At 37.6% G+C, this 11,561-nt stretch overlaps 1 protein-coding gene across 1 annotated transcript; it reads right to left on the bottom strand.

Annotated features, from left to right (window-relative positions):
• Positions 1 to 430: 430 nt before the first annotated feature.
• On the bottom strand, positions 431 to 11,101 carry LOC141840356 (mediator of RNA polymerase II transcription subunit 33A-like). The gene is given in 13 exon segments (XM_074728321.1): positions 431 to 1,984; positions 2,773 to 2,979; positions 3,246 to 3,918; positions 5,104 to 5,265; positions 5,550 to 5,664; positions 6,422 to 6,629; positions 7,589 to 7,952; positions 8,062 to 8,153; positions 8,270 to 8,577; positions 9,285 to 9,635; positions 10,589 to 10,699; positions 10,778 to 11,034; positions 11,036 to 11,101. Coding segments are annotated over 13 exon segments (3,972 nt in total). The 5' UTR covers positions 11,066 to 11,101; the 3' UTR covers positions 431 to 890.
• Positions 11,102 to 11,561: the final 460 nt, after the last annotated feature.

Genomic DNA, 11,561 nt, shown 5'->3' with positions numbered 1-11,561 from the left:
TTCAATCGAACTTTTTGTAGTTCAAGTTCACGTATTTAAAAGCAAATCATTTTTGTAAAGATAGACATTTTTTTTCCTAACTAGAAGGGAGGATAAACAAATATTTATGACAATTTTAAGTTATTTTTAAACAGAAATTAGGATTAATAATCTGCGTTTCAATTTGATAATTGTTAATCAAAGTAATAATAAATATTAATATACCAAAGAAAGCAAAGAAAGAAGGAATTATAAAATTAAAATAACAAAAAAAGGAAGAAAATAACATACACAAATAATAGGAAATTTTCATTGAAATAACTTGTCTAACTTAGAGATCATTGAAACTGTATTAAATTGCGTGCATCCGTGCCGTGTTGGATCACCAGGTAAATGGGAATAGGATAGAGCATTCTCGTCTTTGTAAATGCAATGATTTCAACAACAAACATATTTAGATACAGACACTTTGGGGTTTACATGATCAAAAGTGCCTTTCAATATCTGTTTTTTAATAGTGTCGCATCAATCAATTTCAACAAATACTTTTGGCTAGGATTCTACACCTTCAACGACTGGATGCTACTCTATAAATACTATCCGTAAGATCGTTGAGCTTATGAAAAATTAAACAGGTATGATCATAAATTGCTTCTTTCAGACCTGTACAGGTCCAAAAACCAAGGCGTCAGCAAATCTTGATCTGGGGTTTCTTCCGACACAAACTGATCCAGGTTTTCTTTTAGACCTTGTTATCTGATGAAGTTTCCTTCTGGTGACTCGATCTTTACACAATCTTGAACTAGACCAGATGTTAGGAGACCATGAACTTGTGTCCCAGTCTGCAATGAGAGTAAGACCAGGCAAACTAGATATTTACAGGACTAGTTGGCGAAAACAAACTAAGAGGATCACAGCACAGACTCCACCACTGCCGTCATGGAAGAAGGACCACCTAACTCAAGGAGAGATAGGGCCAGATCACACTCCTGCCACCTCTTCAGACCACTGGCCAACTTATGCAAGGTCTCCTGCTTCATCTCTGGAATCCAAGCTGGTGCAAAATTCACCAGCAAACCCACAAAGCACAATACGTACGCCTTCCATGTTGCTGGATCACACCCGAGCATTATATTTCCCTCCATGCCATCAGCTAGCAAGTCCATGTGGATCCCAATTACCCGATCTCGTCTTGCGGCGAACGCTGATGTGTGTGGGCATGTGTTTCCAAATCCCCAAACCAAAGCACCGCACAAGATCAACATATAGGCAAGAGCATAGCCTAGCAGAATATTTAATATTGGTCCAGCACCACCAAGCTTCACTGCTTCATCAGGAGATAGCAGCAGTGTTGGCACTGTTTCCTCATAAACTACCTGCACTAACTGCACCCCACCTGCAATAAACAAAAGGCTTGCTCCCAGTGTTGCTGCCTGTTGTATTCCTAATGCTGCAGTAGCAAGAGATGTCCGGCTTGATTTTAGGCGGGCAGGCTCACCAGAGCCCCATTCAATTGCTAGTTTGTGAGCATACTCAATGACCAGCTTGAAAATCACGTCATTGAAGAAGTGGGGGGCATGAAAGTTTCGACATGTCCGGAGATAGAGGAAACCTGGCGCTATTGGTAATTGAATACCTTGGTCAGCCATAAACTGACCCAAAAGACCAGTAACTCCTCGCATGGTGGTAGATTGAGATTCTCTGGCACCCAATGGACCTAAGAAGGAAGAGAAGCAGCTTCTGATCAGCTCTGCAATAGCATCCTTCTCCGTGGAAAAAGGAGAGCGTGAGCAGGATAGGACAATGAAGTCGTGCCATCTCCGCACCTTTTGAGTCCACAAGGCTCCTATTATCGGCATGCTTGGCCAGGTACTGGCTGTTGCACAATTCTCAAGGGCTTGGCCTGCAATTCCATTGATGTACTCCAAGCTCTTGTCAAGCTTAAAAGTTATTGTTAAGCTCACAAGAGCAGCCATCGGTAATGGGAGCATTGGTGGCAAACCATCTGTGAGATAAAGTTTGTCATTACTTAGGATTAGAAAACAGACAATTGTAGAATAGATCTTCAATCAACAAATCAAATCTAATCATAAGAAAGTTTATAGATTCACAATGGCAAATTTACCAATCTAACCTTGAACTTCATTCAGATGAAAATGGTAACAGAGAAAATTACAGAACCAAAGAGACAAAAAAAGTTTAGGAGTGCATTTATCTAAGTTATGGTTTTATGATCTATTAGTTTGTCGTTTTGCATTTTCTGTTGGAGACATGATTTTTTTTTTAATGTCTACATAGTGATCAATCACTTGACATAGGGGATTACATCTGGTATCTAACCGCTTGAGATAACAAATCGGTGGTGCCCATTCAACAGCCTGTTCAAAGGTTTATTTTCTTTTGCCAGCATACACGGTTGACATGGTGATGCTCAGAAATATGGATCACTATACTTTGTGATGGACATTACATTTCCATAAATAGTCTACAAGAGTAGCATTAATTAAACACTAAGAAAACAACTGGCCTGTTAGCTTTAACAAGAGTTGTGAAATCCCTCTTGCTAAATAAGAAATGCAGTGCACCAAGAAAGACAGATCGTTTGGGCATCGCATGATAGCATTTGCCAGGATGTTTCAACTTATCACAAGCGAAATCAATTCTTAACAATTTTCCATGGAAATAGACAAAGTAAAAGGAGAAACACAAAAGTAGAGCAAGCTGCACTGCTTAACAATAAAATTTAGAAATAGCAACAAATCATGAGCAGATAACAAAGGATAGAACACATACGAGGATAAGAGCTCTTAATATGCACCCCAGCAGATGCAAGGATTTCCTTTATCTCAGACTCAATAGAAAGGAGAGTTGGAGCAGGGCTGGGCCAATCAGTCCCATTCATTGGAACTGGTTTCCAAATTCCACGAGTAATCTCTGCTGAAAAGTAGCTAATGATGGTAGCAAGAGAAGCTGGCAGGAAATCAACAAGGTCTCTCAAACCTACAGAAAGTTGCAGTTAGTGTAGAGGAACAAGATGAAATGAAAACTTCACAAAAAGGAAAAATTAGTAACCAATTTACTGTGATATTGAAAATTTTAAAACAAATGTGGTAGTGCCATAACTTCTTTTTTCAGTACTTTCAATCTATTGCTACTAGACAGGATGAAAAAATAGTAATGGCCTAAAGCACCAAGAACACTGAGAGCAAATGCAAGCAAAAAAAAAAAAAAAGAAAAAGAGTGAAAAACAAATAAGTATATCACACCTGTAGTCAAATCTCGGGATGAAAGCCTTCCATGGGCACATGCAGTCAAAATAGCTTCAAGAACAAAAGGAACAGCTTCCAAGATATCCCATGCAGGAACCATTGGCCTCTGGTAAGATTCTTCTGTTGTAGTTATAGTGGAAACATTTATGCTGCTGCTGGTGTTTGGTGTGGAATTACCAGAAACTGATTCACTTTTTGATGTTTTCCCATAAACCATGTTCAAAATCATATTGGCAACTTGATGTGCAGGATTTTTACTACACATACCAGAAAGAGTGGAGGCTATACAGGCCTGATTCTGAAAATACCAAGCTCGAAGTTTTGGAAACGAATCGATATAGACTGGTTGACTTTGTAATGATTTAAAGGGATCCAAATTATTATCCACCCTTTTTGTAGAAGAAGAATTTTTCAAAGCAATACGACTATTGCGCATCAAAAGAAGATAGTCCAGAGTTAATTCCATTCTCACAGAACCTTCACGACCTGCTACACAGTACTCCTGAGATGGTTTATAGAACTTCCAAAGGCGGAGAAGAAAAAGGAAAGCACATGAGAAGACAGAGTGAACAGAAATTTCCTCAGAATTGTTTGATCGATGAGTGGAAAGGGGTGACAAAGATCCAAAGGTCTCACAAAGAGGCATTAAAGCTGCAGCAACCTCTGGAATCTGAAGCAATCATGAACTTAAGTCAGTGGAAAGGAGTAGATTATGTGAGATACATTTAGGCAGAAGCAATTTGAATAATCTCTGAACACAATCCTCTTCATAACCACAAAAACCAAAATACAGTGTACATCCCTTAAATTATACAGAAATATGAGCTAAAAAGTGAAAGATTCTGACCAATGTTCCATAGTTGATGGTTCAATATTTGCAAAGAGCCAAAAATACACTCCGGAGACATTATTTTATCCAAATTAATAGAAGACTAAAAATGTAACCATAGATACATAGATTATGCTAATGAGCAATGAATATAACATGCAGTGAAAGAAACAAATACTTAAAAGTGTGGAAAGGGAGGGTCAGGGCCAGCACATACTGAGAAACAAATATTGCAAGGCAGTACGGTTCGCCCCAATCTCATTCTCATATCAATCCCTCAAGCTCTTCATTCACCTGTCATTTCTCATTATCAGATAGGCACTTTCACTAATCTCTGATTCTCCCCCTCCCACATCCCTCATGCAAACACAATCTCATTCAAATCAATCTACAAGCTCTTAATTCTCCTGTTCATTTCTCATTCTCCCATAAGCTTATTTTCTATCTCACTCTCATAAACTCTTAAAGTTTTTTTTAAAAATATTCTTTTACATTAAAAATAAAAAATATGTATTTATAAAAAACATTTTTATTTTATAGTTCTATTTTTATGTTTTTATTGTACTTTTAAATTTTTTTAAAAAGTTATTTTTTAATAATCAGGTAGGTTAGCCTGAGCATGACCTGAGCTAACCGGACCTGTGCTTAGGCTAGGCATAGTCTATGATCAATGTGAGCAATGCTCGGCCCATTGACAACCCAATGAATACTATGAACCATCAACTCTAGGACTTAAAAGGTTACTAATTGAATAAACAAGTCAGTATTTGTGGGGTTTAAGTTATTCATAGCTAGATCTTCAACAAGAAAACTCATACGTTATAAAAAAAATCTCACATGAAATTTTCTCCATTCTTCTCTCCAGATTGCAGTTGTCACTTATTTACTGAGGAAGAACCAATGACATTTAATATCATAAAAGACCATTCGTATATCCTTAGTCATATTTAGAATTCAAGAGAATTAATAAGGAAATAAATTGATATACATGAGACTAGCAATAGGGAACAAAACAGCTTCACTCACCATGCCATATAGAGAAAGGATATGAACAGTATCCACACAACAAACTCCAAATAAAACAGCACTTAGCACAGGCATGTGATCAATAAAATGATTCTTGGCCCCAGATGCAGATGAATCAGGAGGAGGAGTTAGCAATTTAAAAACAAAGTGCACAACATGTTCCTGTAACAATAATAAAGAGAAATGTATGAGCACGGATAAGTACAAACTATTATATAGTCATAGTCCACTTATCTTCAGCCAAATTTAGAAGAATAAGGTGAAATAGCTATAGAGCATTCACAGACACAAGGCATCTAAAACAGGGAAACCATACACTACCTCTTTTATCCTTATTAAAAAACTTATTTTTACACAAAATATTTTATATATATATATATATATATATATATATATATATATTATATATAATGGTAATGGATAGGACAAAGGGATGCACCACGGACCTGGATATTCCAGCCACGGACAAGAGATGCACCACAAAGAATCTTTGCAGCTGCAGACTTTTCTTCATCTGGTCCATTGACTGCAATGTGGTACATTTTATCCACTTCTGGCAAACTAAAGAACAACAATATTAAAATCACGAATCTCATTAACCAAACATAATTTGACTAAACCAAGATGACAAATGAAAATCACTATAGACCCTAAATAAATTCGATATGGTTTTGAAATTTGAATGATACTTTATGCCATACCCACACACAACACACAATTTTACACATTGGAAAATGAAGCATATCCTTCCCATCATTTGGTGTCCTTAATACTTCTGCTAACTTTATTTTCTTTGTTTCTTTCTTAAGAACAGTATAACCTGTGATCTTAGTGTGACCAGAATAAGAAGAAGTTTGATGGAGTCAATTAGTATACCAAAGTCATTTGTCCTAATGTCATGATCAAGTTGTTAATAAAATAAAGAAACTCACTGCATTTGTCATATAAGCATTCCCAAAAAAAAGCTGTTTGAGGTTTCCATGAGATCCATATCAGCCCAACATCAATGCAAATAAAAAATGTGAATCCAAAAGTTATTTTAAGAAGTAAAAGATTACACTAAATAAATATCAGAAAGATTGATAAAATTATTTTGAAATGAAATAATCTTTCATATTCTTGTGCATCTAACTATGAAATAAATAAACCAAACATTTCAAACTTTCATTTGGCATCAGAGGCTAGTTCATAATAAACTACTAGCAAGAATACACATTATAATCAGGGCATGGCTCTGACCTAGTAATACAGTAAGACACTTTTTCTATTGTTAATTTTTTTTCAATAAAGAATTTTTCTTTATGCCCCATGCCTGTACCTTGATGCCGGGGTCATCATAAGGGAGTTCTTTAAAGAACTCGTCAATGGAGCTCCCTTAAGGAAGGTTGACCAAGGAGATTCTTGAAATGAAGTTGAATCTTTTGACAATGCAGATGGGACAATATATCCAGGCCAAAAATAAGCAGATGTATCAATCAAATTTCTTGCAATACAGGCTTCAATTATAAGGTGCAGCATGTTCCCAACTGCATGTGTAAAACAAAATAGTAAAAGATAAATTGAGAAAACATTTAATTACCAAGCTTTATCTGAACAATTCATTGGTTAGAGTGGTATATTATCAGTTAATAGCATCAAGAAGCTGAATTGAACTTAATTAGAATAACCAACGAATAGAGAAAACATTTAATTACCAAGCCTTCTCTAGACAATTCATTGATCAGAGTGGTAGATTATCAGTTCATAGCATCAAGAAGCCAAATTGAACTTAATTAGAATAACAAATGACTAGAGGATCCGCATCAAGCCAGATCAACAGAGCCATATTCTTTGACACATTTTTCCATCTCAATGAATGGAAATTTGTTGAGAAGGCTAAAGAAACAATAACATATCATCAAACTCAGCATCTGTTCAAGCCATAAAATTAACAAGGAACAGTTGCAGTAAAGTGGGCCAGTGGACCCACATTAAACTGTATGGGATAAGCTAAAACTTGATTAGCCAATCAGAAGCAGACCTTAACTTGACCTAGTTCAACTGAACAATATAGAGCTCAGGGATTATAAATCAGACTAGAAACGTTAGGCCAAGCTGAACTTGAAAGAACCTTGGGGTACAGTCAATTCTAACTAATTTCCTTCTATATCTAGAAAAACACCTTTTCCAGTAATATCAAAGACTGTAGGTTGGATAGTATTTGCAACTGAGAAAGATGACATCGGTTCCTTAGGTAGGAGTTTGATCATCATTGGACCCTGATGTGCATGTAATATATACTCTACATGATCCCTGAAATGAAGTAAATTCATTTAAAAGAAAATTGCTACACTGTTTCCAGATCTTAAATAACAATCAAGATGAAAAGAGAAAAAAAAATGCAACCTTCTACTGCCAGATCAATATCTCAATAAATGACATAGGAAGTGATTAAAAAGTCAGTTTAATCCTGCATTATTTACTTAGATAATCTAAAAATACCAACCTGCTTTTATAGAAGAATCAGTACGCCCACTATTAGGATTGCTATTCCCAGACTTTAGGTTGGACACAAAAATGGCTGCTTTTGTAGCTGCGTTATTAGCTGCATTTGCAACTGATGGAGGAGGTGAGAGAAGCACTGAAAATTGGCCCAGTATCTGGAGTGATGATATCAAGCCATGGCTTCTAGATGCAATCTTATTTTGTCTATTTCCATGTGAACTCATTCTGACAAAGCTGTTGCTGGAAAGATAAGATCCTTCATCCTCTTCCTTGACAACTGCAGCAATTGTCAAAGGGACAATGGAAAGTAGCATGCATAATCGTGCATCGAGGTGAGGAACAGGCCCTTCTGAAGGCTCACGATCCTAGATATGTACAAGTAGGAAGACAATTATTTACAAATAAATTATGCTGAAACATTAGCAACAAATAAATAAGTAAAAATAAGTAAAAAAAAAACAGATGTCTCTTAACTCGTTGTACAAGTCGGAGAGCAGAAACCCAAAGAGCTTGAAATGTTTCCTGCCAGCTTGCCTGGTTAATTTCTTGTAAGGTCTTGGTCAATTCTGTTTAATGAAACAGAATCGGAGAATGTAAGTGAAGATCCTCGTATATACAGATTAAAGAGTCAAACGAAAATAAAGCAAGTACACCAAATGGAAAAAAATGAAAATAATAGCACCTGCAAGAATCTCAACAGCAGATACGGCATATAGATTCTTTCCATCCATTGCATTCTCCATAAAGATATCAATAGGAATCCAACAAGCATCTTTGCCAGCCCCAAAACTGTTGGGGGAATTCAAGCTACACGACCGAGCATCAACTAGAGCCCCAAGAAGTTTATGTTTGTCCAAATGGAATTCCTTGCCAATTGCCTTCTTTATATTGGTGGACAGTTTGTCAAAAACAAGCCGAGAAGGTAATGTTGTTGATAGATTGGCATCTATAATTTGCAGTCTCCGAAGCAGATCATTAAACTGCTCAGGCCTGTGCTCGCAACAAAATGCTTATCAAACATCAAGAAATCAAATTGAAATTGTTCCTCATGTAAGCTAAGTTAAAATTTCAAGGTGGTTGATATTAGACATTCTAAGCCATTTGATTTAAAACATCAACTGTGTATCAAACACCAGAGAGTCTGAGGTACGGTTCAGTTGATGCTCTTAAGCATAGATCACTCACAAAGTCACAATTAAGCTATTTTTAAGAAGTAAGAAGCTCTGATATAAATTATAGAATTGATGACCCTTGGGCACAGCACAAGAATCTTAAACATGACAGCAACCAGGAGTAAACTGCACTCCTGACTATTATGGTCTTTGAATATGCCAAACTTGTAACCTATTTTAACAGCAAACAGAAGCAATATCTGAAATTGCTCTCATGCACACAAGAAGTAAACTAGCCACTTTAAAAGATGCTATCATACAACCTACATGATGCTAGCATTTTCCATTCAACTCATGCCAGTAACACAAAATATGGAGTTAAACTAAAACATTTATGCAATGCTACTAAAGAAAATGACAATTCAAAGCAATAAATTCATTCTTTTTGCATGAAAATTCTCATCACCATTACCTAGTTCCAAAATAAGTTGTTAATAAATATTTTTGTGTTTTCTAGATGATAATAGGCATGCATGTAATAATCAAAGAAAAGATTGAATCACAAAAGGCTTCGATCATACATACATGTTGATACTTATAAGACGCAGGAAAGTTTTGGACTTTTTGTTTGAAGTAACCTTTTCAGCCACTTCAATAGCCATTAAAGCATTACTCTGGCGCAAATGATCACGACGCTCATTTATCTTCTCATTCAAACTTTTAACATCTAACTCAGTAGCTAGTTTTCCTCCATTAACAAATGCACTGCCATGTTTGTCTGCTGATACCGGTAGGCAACCACAATCTTCGATTGAACAATCAATCAAGCTTGAGATGATACTAAAGTAGAATAAAACAATGACATGGCCGAAATCCATCTCTTGAACCTTGTATGTCTCTGAAAGTTTCATAGCATCATCAATTGCTTTTGTAATTCTGTGAAATTTTTGCAAAGGATTAATTATAATGAAGGCTAGGAACTTTTACTCAATCAAAATCTAGATATACACTTCAACATGAGCCTAGATACCAGACAAGAAAATTAGTAAATGGGAACTAAGGACTATAAGATCTATGTCTCCGTTATCTAGAAAAGGTTGTCTATAAAGGACAAATGTTGCAAACTATATGAAATTAGAGCACTATATACAGTGGTAAGTTTCTAGCAGTAAGTATCTATCCAGCCTTAATTACCTATCATTGTCTTGTTGTCTAAGTTTGAGATTTCATATGTTGTAGATGAAGATATTAGTATGTCTAAGTTTAAGATTTTGTATTCAAGATTAGCAACTTACCCTATCTTTTGTTTTACTTCTCAAGGAAAGATCAAGCCATTGTTAACAGTGCAGAAATCTCAAGCATCTTTCTTTAGAGAGAAACAAGTTTAATGATTCTTTTCAGGATTGACTGGCAGAATGCACTGAAGCACTCTGCAAGCAGGCACAAATGGCATTCAACTATTGAGATAATAGAATGCCTGAATGAAGTAAAATAATTATCTATTCTTAAGGGAATTTAATTAATCTAATTTGACAAGCAGTTTCGGAAGGGCATTTCTATAGTTACTTTCGATTTGGTTGCTTATGGTAGAAACTATCACGATAAAAAAATGATCAACACGCCTGAAAACATAAATTCCCTTATCATACCATGTTTGCATATGCTTACTCTTGAGGTTTTTTCAGATCGAACTATTTATCTAATAACTCTGAATGAATTGTGCTAACATTGTAACCACAACCTATTAACATGGTAAAAGCTACAGGACAGGGAGGGGGGCTGTAGATTATCTCTGAGATCTGGCTATTCTAGCAAAGGTAATTCACAAAAAAAAAAAAATGTAAAATGTATGTAACCAAACAAATAGCTAAAAGGTGTCAAGAGCTCACTTGTCTCTACAAGTCACAGCCTCGAACGAGAGCGTGGAAAAGGCATAGCGGGTCAGGAGTTCAAGGTAAAGCCGGTAGGCCTCCGGTTGTTCCCGTCGGCAGGGGATCACCCTACAACGAAAGCAATGCGCAATTCCTAAAATGCACCAAGAATGAGAACTCACAGGAGTCAAAGGATCGGATTATTGCCTGGGCATGAGCAGGGCGATGGTGTGGATGGGGGAGACGACGCGAGAAGCCATCGCCTGGTCTAGGAGCTTCCACAGCGACGGGTTGTTGTTAGCGAAACACAGATTGGAAACGAGGACACGAGCCAGTTCAGTGCTTGGAATCCCTAGCCCGCACTCCTGGAAGCAACGCGCTGCCTCCACCGCCCGCAGAAGCGGCGGGTCGCCCCGCTCCTCCGCCGCCTTAACCGCTGCCATGACCCGACACTCCAAATCGGAGGGCAAGCCTTCCTGCCTCCACCACCTCCATCTCCGTAGACGCTCCCCTCTCAATCTCTCTCTCTCTCTCTCTCTCTCTCTGTAAAGGGTTCGCAACCATCAAGCGCCTGCGAAGGACCGGCAACAGAAACGACTACAGGGATTAGGATATAAATTCGCCCGCTTGAAGCTGGGGCCCATGTGGGCCCCCCAACCTAGTGTTGTGTCTAGTTTGGAAGGGAAAAGTCGTGTCTGGTTTCGCTTCGGTTCGGCTGCCGTGTCACGCGTCGAAGCTGTTATTTTGGCCGGTCGAACCGAAATCGTAGCGAAAGTCGCGACGAGAATGGTGGTCGAGGCCTGAGGTAAGTGAGCCGTTTGTTATCTCCGTACCTAATCGCATTCATGAGGAGGCTCGTCCGAAGGTCAAAGGCAGGTGGTGTGGGAGGACTCCGTCGTTACTCGTTGCTGTGGCGTGGTGGGCAATTTCTTTTTGGTGACCTCTTGCTATCGTGCACGTTGAATTTGACTCTCTAGAAACATTGTCGCAC

Source organism: Curcuma longa, chromosome 11 (genome assembly GCF_044706935.1).
Source record: "Curcuma longa cultivar G26 ecotype Majalengka, Jawa Barat chromosome 11, ITB_CL_G26_1.1, whole genome shotgun sequence".
Lineage (NCBI taxonomy): Eukaryota > Viridiplantae > Streptophyta > Magnoliopsida > Zingiberales > Zingiberaceae > Curcuma > Curcuma longa.
This window is presented reverse-complemented; position numbering and strand designations above follow the sequence as displayed.